This window comes from Cavia porcellus, unplaced genomic scaffold (genome assembly GCF_034190915.1).
Source record: "Cavia porcellus strain 051 isolate PalLab524CR breed Dunkin Hartley unplaced genomic scaffold, mCavPor4.1 scaffold_26, whole genome shotgun sequence".
Taxonomy (NCBI): domain Eukaryota; kingdom Metazoa; phylum Chordata; class Mammalia; order Rodentia; family Caviidae; genus Cavia; species Cavia porcellus.
This window is the reverse complement of record NW_026947509.1, coordinates 32,642,816-32,663,605: the sequence shown is the minus strand read 5'-3', so window position 1 is coordinate 32,663,605 and position 20,790 is coordinate 32,642,816. Positions and strand designations below refer to the sequence as shown.

Here is a 20,790-nt window from a genome sequence, read left to right as displayed (position 1 = left end):
TCTGAGCACTCCAGCTGTTGGCATCTGGGGACCTGCAGGAGTGGGAGAGGGAGCCCCCTAGCACCCCCAGCTCACAGAAGACTCTTCCATTGCCAGGGATTCTGGGTGTGCAGATAGCTCCCGAGACGCCCTGCCTCTCTCTGCTTGAGGGGTTATTCTGTGGGGAAATGGCTTTAGTGCCATCGAGGACAGTTCTCCAGAGTGGCTGCACCTAGAGTGGGCACTAGATCCCTGGCCCTCCCTTCACCCCTGCTGGGTATTAACTGTCTTCAATGTTCAGCAAACTGATGGGTGTGAAATGGGATCTCACTGTGGCTTTTCCTCACTTTTGCTTTCTTGCTAATGAGGTTGATCTTCCTTCTGTGTGATTATGGGTTTTTCGTGTGTTCTTTTACTCAGTATCTGCTCCTGCCTTTTACTATTTTTCCCATTGGGTTATCTTATTCTTCATGATTTATAGTCCTTATAAACATTGCTCATCAACCATCTAATGATGAATACATGTATTAAATATCTCCCCTCACTTCGAAGAGTGTGGGCTTTGTCTATATTTTCATATATTTTCAAATAGCTCTCCTCTGCCAACTTAAGGGATTTTTTTCATGTGTGAAGGTTCTTGTTGACTGTCCGGACAGGCTTCCCAGTATGCCTGGCCACCTTGCCCATGGGGAAATATGTGCACTGATGGGGAACCAAGTAGAGGAGGAATGGAAATCTGCATTAATATTTTTTATGCTAAAGTATCACCCAATGCTTATGTTCATCCTGGTAGCTTTAGAGACAGAAACACAGTAATACGTGCACGCTACATTTATGTACAAGAAATCCTAAGTAACTTTTGAAAAAAAATCTGCATTTAGTTATATCATGATTTGTGCTCATTCATGTCAGCAGGCCGTGCGAATAAACTAGTAACACATTATCCAACGATGTTCTTTCTTTAAGGACTTGGTGAATTTTATCCAAGCAAATTTTAAGAAGCGAGAATGCGTCTTCTTTACCAAAGATTCCAAGGCCACGTAAGCTACTATTTCCCTCCATTTTTGCTTCCACGCCTATAAATAAGACACTCTTCAGGTCATCATTCAAGTTGTTTCTGCTTGTAACTCTCAGACACAGTGTGTGAGGGTGAAAGATTATAGATTTCGCGGCTGTTCTTGAGTTACCCCATCCCCTGTATATTTTTAGCTTTGACAATGCAGCTGTTGGTAAAGTCACTGAGAGTGGCAACACCCCTTTCAGTATTCCCTGGAGCCTGAGAGCCCACCACCCTGCTGGCCTTGACAGTGAATGCTGTTTGATTAAAGTTGCTAGGTAACATCATGCCCTCGCAAAGGCGTCAAGCTCTTTGGCACCTCTCCCAGGTGTGGTCCTCAGCCTTCCCTTCTACTATTGTGGGTCCCGTGTGTTTGGGGACAGCAAGACTGGGTTACAGGCGTGGCCTGATCAGCCCAACACACGGGAGATCCTGAGTAAAGGTGAATGAGCAAATGAGCGAATGGACGACTGGAGGGAAGCTGGCCATTCTTGGCAGAAGGTGTACTCGAGGGTAACTGAGTTAGTCCCCTGCTCCCCTCGGCCCCTTCTCTTTCACCTGCTGGTGATAGACGAGAGAGCGCAGGCATTGGCTGCCTGGCAGTTGCGGCTGTGGTTAGCAGTGAAGGATTTGTGTCCTCTTGAACAGAGGCAGCAGATGGCACAGCGACAGAAGAATGGGCAGGAGCTTTAGAATCAGCAGTGGCTCCAACACTGACTCCACTGTCTGCTCACTGTGTGACCTTGAGCCAGTTATTCTTTTCCTGAATTGAATTCTCTTAGCCTAAAAAACCAGCAAAGTGCACATCACGCGTTAAGCTAAGGAGTTAAGGATTCAGGAATTTAGCACATAGAATTCCTACCATCATGCCTTGGAGCTCACAAGGTTCTAAGTTGCTGTATTTTCTGATTTTAGGTGAATTAGAAAATGAATGATAGAAAAGCTAGGAGATGGCTGTTTTGTCATCAGTGTAAACTTATTCCTCATGAGTCGTCCTGACAGTATCAGCTCTGGGATTCAGCTGCTCATTCTGCAAATGTTTCACCAGAGGGTTTTGCTGTTCTGTTGATTTGGCTGGTAGACAATGTGGTTTGAAATCTTTTTATTCACTCAGCATATATTTTCTGAGCGTGTACTATGTTATAGGACTGAAAATCTTCTTGCAAAGAAGTTGTGAGTGTCATTTGATAAACCAGCCAGCAAGGTTATACCTTCTTTTTCTAGCTGCCTGTATTATAACTTTTCTATCTTTGGGGGACACTTTAGGTCTAAACAAAAACACTGCTTTGGATTCTAACTGTGAAACTTTCTTAGGCAGGCCAAATTGATTGACACTTTCCCAGTTACAAATGCCTTCTTGTTGTAAACCCAAATATCAAGTTCAGTCATCCATGTGTTGTAACCCTCTTTCTAGATTTCCTCACAATCCAAAAAGTTATATTTGTAATCCATTAAGACCTTATTGGAATTCTAGTAGGTTAATTCCAATCTACCACCACCAATGCAACCCATGGTGAGAGTAAAAACACCAAGACATGTTCCAAGTTAAGGGCAGCCAAGGGGTCCTAAGTCCAGTCCTCGTGAAAACATGCAGACAAAGGCCTTGATCCCAGACTTCTCCCAGAATTTATTATCTTGTGAAGAAGAGGGGTGGCTCAGGGATGAGTGATAGTGAGGATAGTGGATATTACTTGAGTAACTTGAGCTGGCTGGCCAGGTGCAAGATTGGCATCTCTGTAAATTGTAGAGATAAAGATACGCAGAAGGATCAATTTACATAATCCAATTAGGGTAGCAGTGGAATTGTTTTGGGGCAGCTATTGCTTCAGTTTCTGATATACAAACTCTTGTGACTTGGGGAGTCATAGTCTCTTATCTTGAGGCTGTACCCAGTTGACATTCCCCCCGAGCTATTTGTTCTAACACTCAGTCTAACACTCACAGATATGTACATCGTGGGGTAACACTACGGAGGAAACAGGACTGTCTGATGGCTATAGATTTTGCATATTAGTACCTCAGCTAGCTTTATTTGCAATGCTCACAGTCAATTGAAGAGAGAAGGAAATACCCTAGCCAGCCTTTTACACATCAGTATAAGGAAATGAGTCTCCTCAAAGTCACAGTAATTGTTTTGGATTCAAAGGGAGTCACTGGAGTTGTCTCCCACACCTCTCTCACTGGCTTAGGTAGACGTGGAGGTGTGTCGGGTGTGCCACCGGAGTCTTGTGGTTGAAAAGCACAGCCATATTCATGGTTCAGATGAAATTATCCAGGCTCTGTTTCTTTCCACCCACTGTTTCTGCCCTTCTAATAGTGAGCAGGCTCCTTACGCACAATGAATGAATGGTCTAGAAGGTTTGGCTTATGTGTTACCCACTTACCATTTTACCAGTTGGGGCAAAGGGCCTTGTTCTTAGCAATCCCACCAGAAGTCCTGGGCTCATGTTCATGGCTCTCACTGACCTGTCTTGGGGATTTTGTACCCATTGCTGAGTCCACATCTGGGGGTGAGAGGATCTATGGCTTGGCTAAGCTTGGGTGATGCGTCCTTACAGAATCCATGTCAAAAGTGATGTTTTCTCAAAGGAAAACTAGGGTGTACTTACCAGCAAGACAAGAAGTGGATGCAAACAAAGGAAACACATCAGTATTCTCTTGGTAGTGCCTGCTGACTCCCCAAGTCTGGGCCAAAGTGACAGGAGATGTGACAAGTAGCCATGGCTCTCAGCAATGGGAACAGAGGACAGGGACACTTTAAGGCTTTCTAGTTCCCATCTCAGAATGGAAGCAAGGTTGTCAGCCAGTGGTAAGACAGCTTTACATTTCCCTGTATTTATTCTTTTTATCTCTCTGTTGGTTCTGAGACTACTCTGTGGAATCTAAATTGCCCACCAGATAAGGGAATCAGCCAAAGTGATTGCTAATATCGACATCCCTCTTGCTGCTGCTTGTCACATGTACTAATATAAGCAACTGAGTCTCCTGTTAGAGACCTTGGGGTTGCCACACCTAAACTAAGCAGACGACTCTTCACTTCAACCTCTTGTGATGCTTATTTCTTGAGAGGTCACTGGAGGGTGATGGTAGACTATTGCTATGTTGGTGCCTTCTGAGATATGCTGTCAATCTAAGGGCTACCTCCTGGCACTCTTGAGCTGGTGATAATTCCCTGGATCTGGGCTTGTTCTTTTCCATTCTCACTCTCTTGGCTATGCCAGGTTGCAGGTAAAAGCAGGCAACAAGGACCTTGCTTCTGCACTCTCAGCCCTGTGCACTAGAACTTTCTCCCATGGTTCTATATCTGTGATGTCCAATATGGCAGCCATGAGTGGCTGCCCATCAACTTAAGCTCACTTAATTGAAATATAAAACAAAATAACTACATGTAGCTGGTGGCTACCATATTAGATAGTGTAGCTCCATAGCATCCAGAATTTCTGGCTTGAGTACTAGATGTAGGGCTGTGATGCTTCTCTCCTCCTCTCCAGCTCTTCTGTCTGTCACCCCTCATGGATTTCTCCTCTAAGCTGTGGGTGGAATGACTTTCTGGAAAACCCACTTCTCCATATATAAAACAACCTATGCAAACCAGTTCCTAGAGGGCTACCAGCCCATAAACCATAAAGATGGGCAGAGCCAGGTACCTCTCTTGATCAAGGTCACCTGAGATGCACCCCCTCCCCTTGGCAGAGAAAGGCTTAAAAATCTGTCTTCCTTTGAAGCAAGGATAAATAGAGCAGTAAATCCTCTCCCCTTCCTGCAATGAGATGGGGTGGGTGTGGACATGGCCCAGAGGACAGAGGGACAGTGGCAGTGATGGGGAGAGAAGAGGAGCTTTAGGAAGCAGCCTTGGGTCAGGGCTGGGGTTTAGAGAATGTGTGGAGGAGACTGTGGTCAATTCTATGTGACTTCTTTTACTCCCCTTTGGCCAAATTGAGTGATGCCCCTGGGAGCCACTCTAAATGGCGACAGGATGCTGGGGAAGAATGATTGTATATCTGGTCTCTCACTCGATATTTATAGTTCTGGAAAACATTGATTGTTTTGACAAATATTTGAAATAATGACTTCCATACTGTCTAGTAACTGAGACTTCCAGTTACAAAGAGCTTGTGTTAGTCAGCTTTCCAGCATTGGGGGTAAAAATGCCTAACACAAACAACTTAGAAAAGGAAGGATTTATTTTGGTTTCAGAAGCTTAGTCCATGGTCAGCTGGGTCCTAGCAGCAACATCAAGATGGCAGAATGTGGTAGAAGAAAGCTGATCACTTCATGGTAGCCCTGAAGAGCAGGAAGGCAGGAGCCAGGAGCGAGACACACCTGTACTTCCAAAGGCACATCACGTGCAGGGCTCCTTCTGCACCAAAATCATCCGGGATGCACGAGGACACAAACTACTTATAAGACCAATGTTTTCAATATAAACTACCAGAAGACCCATGAATGTATCAATCTCTCACTCATTCAGAGGATATTTGTAGAATACCCTTATGGGCCAGAAGCACTGGAACAGAGAATACAAGATAGCTTGGCAGGACACAACCCTAACCAGATTTCCTCATTTTATGAATCCTTATTTAGGGTTCCCTGTGTGGCTGTTGGGACTGTATACTCCACACAGATGCTGGAGGTGAAAAAGGGTTAAACTCCGTGATTGTCGTTGCAACCTGATGGTCCATTTTCCTTTGAGTTAGAGGCGGATGACCACATTCTTTATGGTAGAAACTAGGAAAGCAGTAAGAGTGACAGAGGCATGAATCTACGAGACATGGGTAACAGATATCACTCGGGACTATGTGGGGGCAAATCAGGACGTTCAGTCACCCTGTGGTGGCGGTGGTGGCCCTTCTTGCTTCACTGCTCCTTTGCTGTGTGCCTCTGCCTTGTTCCTGTGGTCAGATGTGTTTCATACTCTGTTATTACAAGCTCCCTTGGGAAAGCACTCTGACGAATTCCTAGCACTCTTCTGAATTTTGTCCAAAAATTGACTAGAAGGAAAGAGAAAGAGGAGGAGAGAGGCAGAGCAATGGTGAGACAGGCAGAAAGAAGCCAGGAGGAGGCTGAATTCTGTCTCTGTAGGGGAGCCTTGCTTGGGGCCAAACCAGAACTTTTTCATTGCTACTGTTCATCTCTTTGGAGATTCAGCTCGCAGGATGTTCCACAGCCCTACCCAGAGAGGGGTCAAGTTTCTAGACTTTCTGTTACTGTGTTTTTGCTTCCTTTTGGTTGCTCCCTCCTTTGTCATTTCTCACCTTGTACAGGGCATCACTGAAGCTAAAGGTCACCTTCACAGGGCAGGGCCCACGCCCCAGGCAAACATCTGCTTTGTTTCTGGTTCTCCCGGGAGGCTCTGTAGGAGAGGGACCTTGCCAGGATACAAGCAGCTGTTGTGCTTGTACCTCGATGCATGTGGCCAGGTTTGTTCATGGCCCCTTGCAAGAGCTCAAGAGCAACTTATCAAGGTTGCTTGGGATGGTGAGACCTCAGCTGGGATCTGACCCATAGTGGGTTTTGATCAGTATTTGTGGAATGATTACAGTATGTTTCTGAAGTAGGCATGGAAGAGGATTAACCCCTTACTGTGCATGTTTTTATTCTCTTCCAGTTTCCTGTCATGGGTATGTGTCATTTGACAGCCAATGGCTTTTAGTTTTGCTGCACTTTTGAGTGGTAGTGCTTATTGCAGTTTGTCCTCAAATTATTGAAAGACTCCCAAGCAGCTAATGTCCAGCATAGGAACTAAGGTCTCTGTAAACCTTGGACTATTTGGGGCTCCTGCTAGAGGACAACATCTCCCAGGGAGCACAGTCCATAGGAAGGAATGGCTCACACCAGTTTAGGACAGCACTGTTGTCCAGGAAGTTGCCCAGGTTGGCACTGAGGTCCGCCCCAGGACTCCTGTAGGTTATAAGCTGTGTGAGAAGCTGACGCTTCGCAGGTTTTTGTTTGTTTTCTGTTTTCTGGTTTGTTTGTTTTTTTCGACACAAGGTCTTGGTATGTAGTTCAGACTGGAATACCTGTAGTCACACTGGCCTCAAATTTCTGGCAGTCCTCTGCCTCAGCCCCCCAAGGACTGGGATTACAAGCAAGCACCACCACACCTGGCTCAGTTTCCAGATTTCAGAGACCCAGACCCATAAGCGCCTCATGAGTGCTTGCCCCGAAAAGCACTCAGGAGAGAGCAAGACTCTGACCTCCAGTCCTGGCTCCTAGAACAGGGCAATAAAAACCTGGAAGCATCAATATGCTGTAGTGTCTTTGCAACCAAGTGAGATGAGGAGGCTAAGGTGTGATGGGGTCTGCAGATAGGATGCAATTGGATGGCTTCTTTTCTGTGTGTTTAAACACACAATGCATGGCTTATTGCAAGAAGTGGCTTGAGCTCCTTAAGGAGATCCAATGAAATCTGTTCCTTTCCACCGATGCCGGGTGGCTCAGGGAAAACCTGTGCAAGTGTGGCTACGCCCGGAGCCAGCACATCGAAGGCACCCAGGTCAATGACAGTGACAAGTGGAACTACAAGAAGCACACCAAGGAGCTGCCCACGGATGCCTTCGGGGACATTCAGTTCGAGACGCTGGGGAAGAAAGGAAAGGTAAGGGGTAGTTTCCAGCCTCAGCCAGCACCTAAGCTGAGAGAGACTGTGGGCACTGTAGTGAGCTGGAACCAGCTAGAGGAGAGGTGGGCAGCCAACTACTTGAAGGGATGGCAGAAAAGGAGGAATTGTGTAAGTGTCAAATGGTGGTAACCAGGTTACACTTCCTGGGAAAACTCCCCAGGGTTGTCACAGAGCCACTGCAGGCAGCCACCGAACAGGCACTCATGGGGTCATGGCTACCCAAGACCCTGTGGTGGCCTGGGCTCCATCCTGTGTAATTGGGTAGATGGCATTTCTGAGAGTACATGTGGCCTCTTGCACAGTGACACTTCCCTCTGTACCATAGGTTTCTGGGGTTCACCGCAGGGGCTCCTCAGGGCTCCTTGTCTCACTGGGTTAGGCGCTGTCCACAGGCTGCCCAGGCTGGAAGCTGGGACACTGGCCCCTTAAGACCCTCAGCTCTGTCCTTGCAGCTGCCCAGCTGCATCCACTGCCTCGGGACCTGCCAGTGCCATCTCTGGTGCCCAGACTCTCAGGGCACCCACAGGAGCCCAGAATGGCACCCCACGGGCACATCTGTGGAACTGCAGGTAGAGGCCCATATCTCACCAGGCTTCTGGCACTTTTCTGGGGCACGTCCACTTCCTTCCAGTACAGTCACCCCATGGACTCACCTCCCACCTCCGGTGCTGCTGCAATTCGCTCCCCAGCCACCTCCCCATACAGCCCTGTAGCTCCCTCGGGAAGGGCTGGACAAAGGGTGGGGCGGGTGGGAGCCGGACACTACCTGGTTCTCTCCTTCCCCACAGTACATCCGTCTGTCCTGCGATACGGACGCGGAAATCCTCTACGAGCTGCTGACCCAGCACTGGCACCTAAAAACACCCAACCTGGTCATTTCCGTGACCGGGGGCGCCAAAAATTTTGCCCTGAAGCCGCGAATGCGCAAGATCTTCAGCAGGCTGATCTACATTGCGCAGTCCAAAGGTGCACGCCTGGGGGTGGGAGCATGGGGGGGGGGGCGAGCTCCCTCGGGATTTTTATTGTATCATTGACTTGTAGAATTTTACCCCGAATGCTCTGATGAATTTCGGCAGGAAACTTAATTTGCTGGGGTGGAGATAGGAACAGTGCTTGGCAAATTGTAAGCACTGTGCAAATGTCTGCTTCCCAAGGAAGCGCGTGGTTGTTTTGTGACTTGAGATATTTAGCTCAGCAGGTGTTTTTGTTTGTTTGTTTGGGGTCTTTTTTGCCTTTATTCCCCGAGTTCCTCAGCTTTTTTCTCCCAAGAGTGGGAACCACTGTTCTCTAACAAATGATCCATTGTATCATTACAATGTCCATTAAAGTAAAAATTCTTTGTTTCTCCTTTTGGCTCCAGATCTATGCAGCGTTTCCATGTCTTTCTGACCTCCTTATATCCGGCTCTGGTGTGCAGCCTTTCTGGGACCTTCATCAGAGTAGGAAGAGCCCATGCCAATAGCTTCCTAGATTTTCCTTCCACTCACTTCCACAGATGAAGAGCAGTTTACCTGAGCTTCGCCTTTGGAAATTTCTTTGGTGAAGATTAGTTGATTGAGGGAGCTAAGGAAATGTGTCTTATTTGAAATCCGAGGTTCCACTGCCTGCAAAGAGGAACCTGGGAATCTCATCTCCATTGGTTCTTCCCAATTTCCTGACCATCCAGAGGATCATTATGGGTTGTCATTTTGTTAAGAAATCGAGCACTTGAGCTTCCTTGCTACCAACTTCTGCAAACCATTCATTCATTCGACAAATACTTATTAGGTGCCTGCATTGTGCCCAGAGGTATTTTAGGTGCTAGCAATGTAGTAGACAAAATCAGACAAAAGTTACCAGCCTGAAAATATGCTCATTCTTACTTAGATGACAGGGGGTTGTCTTGCTCAGGGTGGAGAAGTGTTCTCTTGGGGGCACTGGCTCCTGAGAATTGGCTGCAGAGGTGAACCAGGTAAGTGCAGTGATTTTACAGTGTCTGAAGGACTTGGATGGGGCAGATAACTAAGTTTGTTCCTCACTGCTGGAGACAGCAATGGAATTAGACAGTGAGTGTAAGTGCTTTCCTACAACCACAACCGCAGGAAAGGCTGCCTCCCTACTGCTGAAGCTTCCCTCCCTAGGGCTGACCTGGAGAGGCCAGCCACTGCCCCTCGGTGGATCCCACATGGGCAGACATTTCCATTATGCTAGTAGGTTTCTGTTTTGCACCTGCGCTCACACATAGACACATACCCACTCACACGCAAAACCCTTGGCACTGAAAATGTCACTGAACGTAAATCTTCAGAAGACATGCAAAGTCATGGAATTATGGAGAAAGCAAAATCGCTGGTACCAGGGCCTTCCCTGGCTGAGCCACTCTGATCTGACTGCTGAGGACATGGTACCCGAAGGGCCCCTGCTTAGCTTCCTTAGAGGCCTGGGCCAGGAACTCCCTTCCCGTACAAGACTCCCCTAGAGATGGATTAGGGATTCAGGCTGGCTGAGCTCGCTCCGAGAGAGGCTGAGGTCCTTGTTGATCTAGATGGGGGCCAGAAACTTGTGTTTTCTGATGAGCACCTTGAGGAATCATGGGGGACTGGAAGTGTTCCTCCCCTCCCTGCCCATGCAGTGGCAGGCCAGGTTCGTTCCGTGGTGTGGCTACCACTGCTGTGGCCTGGCACTCATGGACATGAATGCTTCTCCAGGGGTCTGTAAGCACAGGATGGAAACCCTGCCCAGTGCCCGCTGAACATGTGTCCCTCACCCCTGTTGGCAGGTGCCTGGATTCTCACGGGAGGCACCCATTACGGCCTGATGAAGTACATCGGGGAGGTGGTGAGAGACAACACCATCAGCAGGAACTCTGAGGAGAACATTGTGGCCATCGGCATCGCGGCTTGGGGCATGGTCTCCAACCGGGACACCCTCGTCAGGACTTGTGAGGCTGAGGTATAGTGGAACAGGAAGGTCAGGTGGGAGAAAGACCAGGGCACAGGGCTGTGGCCTCAGGAAGCCTGCCATTCGAGGACAGGCTTCGGATCATGGGGATTAAAAACAGGCATGCTAGGTAAAGCACTCCAAGAAGATGTTAATATTAGATGCACTTTACTCGTTAAAATTGTTGAAGATAAACTGAGTGTGGTGGCATGTACCTGCAGTCCCAGCTTTCTAGGGGGCCAAAGCAGGACTGAAAATTCAAACTCAATTTGAGCAAATTATCAGTTTAGTGATACCTTGTCACAAAGCAAAGCAAAGCAAAGCAAAACATTAAGAATGAGCTGGCGATGCTGCTCAGTGCAAAGACCCTGGATTCAATCTCCAGTATAAGAGGAGAGGGGAAGGGGGGTGGAGAGAGAGAAGGATAGAAAATAAGAAATCTCACATTAGCAGTTAGGTCCTTTGTTCTTCATAACACAACCTGAATCCATGCCAAAAGACTCAGTATCTTTACTGCTGGGCTGCACCACAGGAGTTCAGATCACCTACTGTGCTCCCTAAGAGGCCTGTGAGAGCACTCTGCCCTGAGTTTCCTGGAAGTGAACTTAGGGAGTAACACCTAGGGCTTTGCATCAAGCTTGGAAGTTTCAGCAGGATCTCTGTGAACTGAGAGTACCCAGATGGTTGTATAACAATAAATCTTAAGATTTCTTGAGAGCTGCTATTTTTTATACAACTTTAATTTTCCAAAACTGATTCAAGAGGAACTAGAACATCCAAATAAAGGAATTATCACTGAAGGGGCTTAAATGGAAATGAGAAAATTATCTTCCAAATTGTTTTCAGTCGGATGGCTTAACCTAGCAAGTAAAAACAGTTATTTAGTACATGCTAACTTACAAAAAAAGTTTATAATCTTTACTTACATGCAGAAGTCTGGTATCTTTACAGATTTTCTCGCTAGCAAATTTGTGTTTTTCTAGAAAACCATGCAGAAGTATGTGTCATGATCATAGAAACTGTTCATACTACAGGTCCCGCAATCATACTTATAAAAACATTGCTGGAGAATTTCACATTTGAGTAAAGATGTTCATGGAAGCATCTCTGGTAACAGTCAAGTATTATCTGTTAATATTTATTATTACATAGGACAATCTTCAGGTAGGTTGCTATATAGACATGATATAAAATTATGGAGCTATGAAGATAATATTTCTAAAGATGTTCTGATGGTATTGGATATATAGTTTTAAGTATAAAATTATAGAAAAGACATATGTGGCTAGAAAAAAGCTAAATGTATGAAAATCTTGATGCCTCTCAGTGGATCATAGAATTATATACAATTTTAGTGTTCATCTTATTTTCTACATTTTTCAAACCTTTGTAATAGACATGTTGCTTGTAGAGACAGATTTTAATGCTAGTTTTTATTCTTTTTAAGCTTCTGTTAATTATAATCTTGAGTGACAGTGTAGCTTCGTAACGAATGTGTATGATCTTGTGGCTGGCTTCCCACTCTGCTTACTGTTTCTCTCTGCATAATGGCTTTTGGTCTCTTATATGAGTTGAAGCCCACTGTTTAGAAGAACTTGTGGCCATCTCCTCCTGTGTGGTTTCTACTCAAGGCTTCATTGTAAAGCACAGCCTTTGGGGATGGGTTGAAACGGAAACAGCTGGCAGGTGACATGCAACGATGCTGCACCTCACAAGTTCCGACAATTCACCCTGCTCTTCGGGGCTCTTCCAGAATATTCTTTCATCAGGTTTTTTTTTTTTAAATCAGTACTACACTTTAAATACCATCATGATGTCATTTATGCATTTACAGAGACAGCCCAGGTCTCTGTGTAGTTTTTGTTTTGCAAAATATGTTTGGCTGTTTGTCATCATGTTTCTTCCTCATCAATGTTATGAGACCTTTGTTAGGTACAGTCACCAAGACAGAACAAGCAGCAATGATAATAACACACATTCACTGAGTAAAATCATATTCAAACTGTAACTGATACCAAGAAAATTAAAACTATGACAATGTCACATCAATAAGATGCATGACATGGGTCCGCAGCTTGTGTGAGTCTGCACTGTCAGGACAGTTTTACAGTTTTTTTATTTTTGTAGATTCCACATCTTTCTTCTTAGAGATCTTATACTCTTCTTATTATAAATAAGGTATTGATTCAATGTAATTCTTGAGGCAATTTCTTCTGGTCTATATGAAAATATTGATTTGTTTGTTGTTGTTTTCAATCGGAAACTTACTATATTGTCTTCCTAGTTCAAACAGTTTTTCAGTATGTTCTTTGAGCACTCTAGGTTGGCAGCACTATCATTGTTAGGTAACTTCAGTTTTAAAACAGCTCTTTGATCTCATGGTACCCTGCAGTTTTTGCATATCTTCCCACACTGGCTGTAATGTCGAAGCAGCAGTAAGTAGCAGTTCTGATAGCAGATCCCCGGACAGGCAGCCAGCAAAACATGCGGCCCAGTTAGTGGGAATGGTTCCAATATTTCACTGATAAATGGGATCTGACTACAGGTTCAATATGCATGTACTTACAAAAGGGTCATGAGATACCAACTTTTTATTTCTAGTTGATAATTTTTTAAAGTCAAGAGTGAATGCTGAGTGTAAAAGTCTTTTACAGCTATGAAGCTGCTTTTTTTTTTTTCTTTTATCTATAACCTAATGGGCTGAGTCCAGGAAACAACACAAATGATTTTATCTTTTTTGTTGTGATTCAGGATATTGAACCCAAGGTCTCCACACTGACCTACATCCCCAGACTTCCTTTTTTCTGTCTTTCTTTCCTTCTTTCTTTCTTTCTTTATTCCTTTCTTCCTTCCTTCCCTTCCTCTCTCCTCTCCTCTCTGTCCTCTCCTATCCTTTCCTCTCCTTTCCTCTCCTTCCTTCCTTCTTTCCTTCTTTCCCTCTTTCCTGTCTATTTTGAGAAGCAGCTCATTAACTCTCTCAGACTGGACTTGAACTTTCCATCCTCCTGTCTGGCCTCTTACAGTGTTGGGATTATAGTCTGCGCACTCATTCAACTGCATGTGACTTCATTATCCTGCTACATTTGATTAGCCAATGATTTCTTAGTTGTTTGTGTCTTCATACATAAAGGAAAGAGTCTTTGGCTTTTCCCTTTGTTCCTTCCTGGTCAAGGCTTTGGGTTCAGGGTTGTGTGCTGGGAGGGTGTAATGGAAGTGGGAATTATTTGCTCTGTGGAAGTTTGAGGGTCTTCCTTCAAACACTGGCTGTGCTTTTCTTGCCAACATTGTCTCATTTGCCAGGCTCGGGCCCTCCTGCCTGATGCTGCTATGGGGCAGTAACTCTTAGAGGACAGAGCTGGAATGTTTGAACTGTCCTTCCTTTCCACTTTTGTATTGATTCTGTGTGTGTCATTAGCAGAACCAATAAAGTTTCCTCCCTTCCTTGAGTTTTCAACTCACATTCAGTGCTTTTAGTTAAAGTTGAAACATCTTTTAATGCAGCCCTGGGACTTTAAAGCTAAACAGCTTTGGAGAGGAACTTAAGAGTCAGGAACCCACACGTGAAGATTCTTTTCTTTAAATTCTTGCCCAGCCTTTGACCCCCTGCTCTTGCCAGGACAACTTATCTATTTAATTGTTTCTTTTTTTTTTTAATTGTTTCTTTTTATGGTCTTGTTACTGGGCATTTCTCAAGCACAAAGACTATGTTACTTATCTTCTAAAGTCTAGGTCTTAGTGTACGACAGATTCCAGACAAACATGTATCTTATCTACATATTCATATCTGTATATCTCAATGTCTATCTCTTCTTGTATGTCAGCCTCCCATACAGTGCACACACACACACACACACAATATATATATATATATATATATATATATATATATGTATACTTTTGAATGCTATCCATTTTAGTAAATTTATGCAAAAGAGCTCATGCCAGTAGACCACAGACTGGACTGAGAATCCAGCACTTAGACTGTTACCAGCCATACATGTGACCTTGGGCGAGCTGACCCAACCACCTGAACCTCTCCTTCTTTATATTTAAAAGAAAGCCTGTGGTATCAGCTCCTTAAGTCTCTTATGAACCTTGGAATCTGGGGTGAAGCACCTATATAGTTGAACCCAATGTTATTAGCTTTAACAGGATCACACAAATGCCTTCATGCATCGTGATCGACCAAGAGAATCTCAGAGGCAGGCTTCTCCATACTTTGCAGGAACATTTTTCGGCTCAGTACATTATGGATGACTTCACTAGAGACCCTCTGTACATCCTGGACAACAATCACACCCATCTGCTGCTTGTGGATAATGGATGTCACGGACACCCCACCATCGAAGCCAAGCTCCGGAACCAGCTGGAGAAGTACATCTCTGAGCGCACAAGTCCAGGTCAGTGTTTAGGAAGTAGGGTACTGGATATAGGTGCCCTGTAGTGGCAGTGCCAATAACACCTGCCGGTTGTTAAGTGATGCGTGATAAGCCATTCTGATTAGGTGTCCTTGTCATCAGTCTCCTTTCTTCACCTGAGAGTACTTCTGCCCAGGCCACTGTGACATGTACCCTCCCAGGTGCCAAAGGCTGTGACAGATGCTGTCTTATTCCAGCGCCATTTGTCAACAGAGTGGCTTCTCTTCTGCCAGACAGCACTTCAGAACAAATCAAATCAGTGATGGTAAACATGAGTTTAAGAAGCAATGCAATGAGCTAAGGTGGAAATGATGAAGAACAAAGCCACTAGTTAAACAACTGGGTGCTGAGATTTTTTTGGTGAATCTTGGCTATTTCTGTGGACTTGCGCGAAAGCCCATCTTTGATCTGATAATTGACATACACTCTCGCTTTCTGTGGAGCAGCTGTTGAGTTGCGTCCCACCGTGGAACCAAATTACCTTGTGATTTAGTTACAGATTTCATCTCAAGGACTTGTGGGAGATACTATTAATTATTTTCCTTTTGCAGTGAGGTATCCATGGAGAAAGACTTAGATATACTCTAAACTTCATTAGGAGAACACCTCATTATGCAAATTTTTTTATTTACTTGAGAAAGCATAGGATTATGCAAATGTGTGAAGCAATTATTACTCTAAGGATAAACTTGAAACTAGACACTCATTAGCAAAAGTAAATCAAGGGCAGTCTTCAGCATTTTAAATACCAGGGACGAATGGCCACCTGACCTGGGTCATGCTGTTACTAGTCTAGTGAACAAAGACTCTTCCACAGTAATCGAAGGTCACGTCCTTGAGCTGTCAGCTGTCACCTTGAGCCCTGAGCTCACAGAACAGAAGCCCCTGATGTATTTATTCCAGGAGGTAGGCAAGCATGGTCAAGGTCACGTCCTTGAGCTGTCAGCTGTCACCTTGAGCCCTGAGCTCACAGAACAGAAGCCCCTGATGTATTTATTCCAGGAGGTAGGCAAGTATGTCTATAGAGTACAAAATAAACTTTACTTTTTATATTTTACAGATTCCAACTATGGTGGCAAAATCCCCATTGTGTGTTTTGCTCAAGGCGGTGGAAGAGAAACTTTGAAAGTGAGTCCTGGCTTCATTTTTAAGCATATCCCTGAACAAGTTTACCCAGCAAATTCACATTTTCAGGGACTTGGGGTTCATCTGCTCTGTCCTGACTACTCTGTTTTATTAGAGCAAATAGGTAATGTCTCCATGCCCCTTCCTGTGTCCTTAACAGACTTGGATTGATTCTAAGCTGAGACTATCTGGGAGGAGGAATTGAAGTGACACAAACAGCCACTGTGTTCAGTGTCAGCTTTGACCGTCAGCTGGCCAAGGAGACGAGTGGACATTCACTCCTGAGAGTTAGCACAGTGCTCAGGGTGTGCAGTAGAAACTCTGGCCTCTCCACCTGCAGGGAAATGAGCTATCACACAGGCGGCCTCCATGTCGCTGTGTGCAGACTGCTTAAGCCCCATCTTCATGGCTTCCAGGGATACAGCGACCCTACACAAAGAGATCCTGAGCGCTGAGCAATTCTGGGAGTCTGGGCAGCCTCAAGGCTGATGCTGCCCTGGTGACACCGAGCAATTGAGCGAGAGCTCAGCCTCCCCACCCACGTTGTCAACTCTGATGTTCCTGAGTTCTTGCTGGCATCCAGCTTCTGTTTGTTTGTTTTTTTAAAAAAGATCCCCAGAGTGACTGCATCCTAACCTGTGTGGGAAGACCTATTTTCAATAGTTTGTTTTTGTAAGAAGTGGACCTTAGGAGAAAATAATGTGTGACCCCTATTTTTAATTAATACCCTTGTTGAGTTGCATATTCCCTTTTCCCGTCCTCTTTAACTCTAAGCCTTGGATGATGGAAGGAAAACCGCAATCCTTGGCTTTCCCTTTCTTCACCAGGGTGCATTCCTGGGGTTATGAGTACTGGCTCACAAAGTTGCTTAGAATCATGAGTGAGCATATCTCCTTGTTCATTCCTTTACACTGCATGAGGTTTCCCCAGTGACCTTATCATGGACTTTGTTCTTGGCATAGGATGCTGTATGACCAGCTTGCTTACCTTTCTCATCATAAGGCAATGGCAAACATTTGGTTTGCTTCTGATTCAACATCAGAGTCCCAAAGGAAGACATGCAAGGAAATGCTCATGTATTTAGGCCACTGACTTGGTTTAGAACCTCAGTCCTGAGCTGGGATCTGTTGATGACCAGTGTGTCTCGCATCTGTCCATCTCTCTCTCCGCTCTCCCAGGCCATCAACACCGCCGTCAAAAGTAAGATTCCTTGTGTGGTGGTGGAAGGCTCGGGGCAGATTGCTGATGTGATCGCCAGCCTGGTGGAGCTTGAGGATGCCTTGACTTCTTCTATGGTCAAGGAGAAGCTGGTACGCTTTCTACCCCGCACTGTGTCCCGGCTGCCTGAGGAAGAGACCGAAAGCTGGATCAAATGGGTGAGCTTTGGGGGAGACACTGAGGGGTCGAGGAAAAGGAAGCCAAGCTCGTGGGAAGGGGAGGGCGAAATACCTGATGTGGCACACCTGCGCATGTATCCAGCAGCTGTGGGTGTTCTGCACTTCCTCCATGATTCTGAGTCTACTCCAGCTCACTCCAGGTGTCTGACTAGCAGCTGACGCTCAGATAAGTTAAGTAATACTCCAAGTGTCCATTTCTCCTAAGGGCTGCCATGCTGGGCTTAATAAACTCCAGTTAGTTTGCAAGGCATGGGCTCTTTCTCTTATGCTATATGCCAGCAAATGTGCTTCTGGGCTTTGAGTCAGTGACAAAGGCAGCAATAAACCCTTATACATGAGGGCATTACGTTGAGTCTGCATCTACTGGAGAAACTGACGTCTGGATAATTGCCTTTGACATCCACTGGCCTATGCTTCAGTTCCGAATCTCTCATCTTTCATAGAGATCGTATAAGAAAAGGCAGACTTATTGGAATAGTTATGATGCTTCTCACTGCTTTACTTACAAAATACTTCAACATATTAGCACAAGACTTTCTAGCTTTCCTTCTTTTCATGACTGCTGTCCATCTGTAGTGATCTGCATTTTTCTGCCTGTTCACATCAGTAGAAAGCGCACATAAATGTTAGGACCATCTCCATCTGCCCCTTTGGGAATGGCCTCAGATGGTTGGATATTTTTAGATGCATGCGCTGCCACCTAGAACTTTTTCCTTAAAGGAAATATCAAGACTGCAAAGGTTATTTTCATCATAGAACCCCTTTCATCATAAGAATTGAAGGCTTAAATAATAATATTTTTTCAATGAGATTGGCATTCCAACAGTATTTAGTTCTATCTAGTCATCAAAAGGCTTTAAAATATCAAATGCAGAAAACCAAAAGCCCAGAATAAGGAAGGTCATTTCTTTGTGTTCATGATAGCCCTTGGCATGCTTTAAGGGAAAGCCTTATAAAACAAACAAACAAACAAACAAACAAGAAAAGTCTCCTCTGGGAAACCAAGACAGTATTGAAAATTTAAGCCCAGCTTGGAAAACTCAGTAACTTAGTGAGACCCTGTCTGAAAAGAAAAAGAAAGAAAGAAGAGAAAAAGGCTGGGAATTAGCGTGAAGACCTTGTGTTCAATCCCCAGTAGAGAAAACAAAACAAGTCATCTCAGCCTTCTCAGGTACCTGGCTACCTTCTCTTCTTACTCTCTGGTACCTGTAAGTAAGTTACATGAATTGGATCCATCATGGCCTCATTATGTGTCACAAGAAGTCCATTAGCCAAGAATCCTGATGGAGTAGAGGGGTCTGACTTACTTGGGAAGCAAGTCCTTTGTGGATCAAGCCTCACTGTTTGAAGTTTGAAGCTTGACAACACAGATGAACCTTCTCCCCGTGGTGGACTACTCCCGAGGTGCTGAGCCGTATTTGTGCTGAGAAATCTGCCTTTTTCAGATTTTACTAAAATTATAGTTTTCTGTGGAAGTTCTTACTGGGGTACTCTTGTGTCTTATCTGAGTCCAGCTGAGAGAAGGCTGTAAGAATGGGGGCAAATGGAGAGGAAAACAGCAGTTTTATGGAGGGTGAGGCAGTTGGTAGATGGGGCTTGGAGGTGCTCACCCTGCGTCTTCTTATGCTGAGTCCCCGAGTGTGGGGTGTGGGTGCGCCCAGCGCTGGCAGAACACAGTCAGTAGTCACCCTGAGTAAGTGGCAGGGCCGAGGGTAGCTGGGGACCCAGTTCTAAGGCTGCTCCTTCTGCATGGAAATATGTGGGCAAGAGATGAAAGGCTCCCTCTCCAAAGGACTTCCTTCGCATGTTTGAGACTGAACATTCATAGCTGGGTAGCTTGAGTCAGTTTCAGACATAACAACAGACACATCTCAAAGCTACATGTTGAGGGAAGGTGCTGTACGTTGATCCCATGATAGATGGAGGAAGTTCATTGGTCAGCACAAAGACACCAAAGCGAAAGGATGGACAACTGTCAGTTTATCCACCAAGGATGGTCCTGGGTCCATTCCGGGGGCTGTCCCCTTTCTCCTTGTGCAAGCTGTTCAGTGAGGTCTGGGCCATGTCATGTGCAAAGAACAGAGGCCACTTACGGGGTCCCTCACCTTTTATAATGAATTTTGATTTCTTCTTCAAAATAACGATTGCAGGCAGTCCATATTATACATGCTAAAAGTTAGACACTTTTTGTCTTCTGTGATTGTATTATTCTTTCTGGGATCTATGTCTAATTCATATTCATATCTAATTAAATATTGTATTTGTAATCATATTAATCTGAAGCATGTACTAAAAATAAACATTAGTCTAGCGTTTTAATTATGCACTCATATGGGAGTTTGCAATAGGTCCAGATTTCCAGAAGACCAAGCTCAAGAGGGGATTGTTAATTAAAGAATGGGTGCATTCAGTAAAATACTAAATAAACAACTTTCTAGGGTAGTTCTAGTGACTTCACTGATCATATGGATGACGATCAACCCCAGAACCTAAACTCTTGGTTTATTGATCCTCTAAGAAAGCTCTTGCCCTTCTTCCACTGGGACCACCCCTTCTTCCAACACCTCTGTCATAGCATTTCCCCCATTACCTACTCCTGAATTTCTCAAGAACTTGACTGTCCATGGTATCCTGATCCTCAGGCAATCTAGGTATCATCCATTTGTCCATTGTGACACCTTTACTCAGTTACCATTACTGAGCACTCACAGCGTGCTGGATTTTGGATTAGACACTGCGGAAGAGAATGGTGCCTGCAGCAGAAATGGTCTGTGTCCATGGTGAGGACAGACTTCCCATTCTCTCCTTCCGCTTCCCACAGTCTATGTTTTCTTGCACGTCTCACTTATTTCCCGAGTGCTCTGAATCCAGTCCTCTGTGGCCACCTTCCACAGAAAACAGAGGCTTAAAAACTCCCCTGCTCATCCCAAATCCCAGGGCCTTCGCTAGTTCACATCTCCCCTCTCCCCAGGCTCTGAGACTTCCGCTTCTGCTCAGGAGAGGTTGAAATTCCAGATCCTCAGATGTTGCTGGGAAACCCTACACTTCTTCCAACCCATCTACTTGAAGCCAGACTCCTCCTCCTCTGATGGCGTCCTCCCTCACCCAGCTCCCACCAAATGCACCGATTGTGGAGTTAGGGGCCCCTTTCATTTAGAAAAATGTTTAAGATTAAACATTACAAAAAAGTCCTCCAAGCTGAAAAAGCTAGTTGTGTATTTCTTTTCTCTGGTCACCAAGTCTTCTTGGTTCTTTTTTGCATTTGAACTTTTC

At 45.1% G+C, this 20,790-nt stretch overlaps 1 protein-coding gene across 2 annotated transcripts in view; it reads left to right on the top strand.

Moving 5' to 3' along the window:
* Trpm8 (transient receptor potential cation channel subfamily M member 8) overlaps window positions 1-20,790 on the top strand; it is an 85,040-nt gene that overhangs the window by 14,190 nt on the left and 50,060 nt on the right. For both annotated transcript variants that reach the window (XM_063236617.1, NM_001173090.1), the window contains 7 exons: window positions 946-1,019; window positions 7,478-7,634; window positions 8,447-8,624; window positions 10,417-10,589; window positions 14,803-14,977; window positions 16,056-16,123; window positions 17,299-17,496. In XM_063236617.1, coding sequence (XP_063092687.1) covers window positions 946-1,019; window positions 7,478-7,634; window positions 8,447-8,624; window positions 10,417-10,589; window positions 14,803-14,977; window positions 16,056-16,123; window positions 17,299-17,496 — 1,023 coding nt within the window. The remainder of the gene's footprint in view (window positions 1-945; window positions 1,020-7,477; window positions 7,635-8,446; window positions 8,625-10,416; window positions 10,590-14,802; window positions 14,978-16,055; window positions 16,124-17,298; window positions 17,497-20,790) is intronic.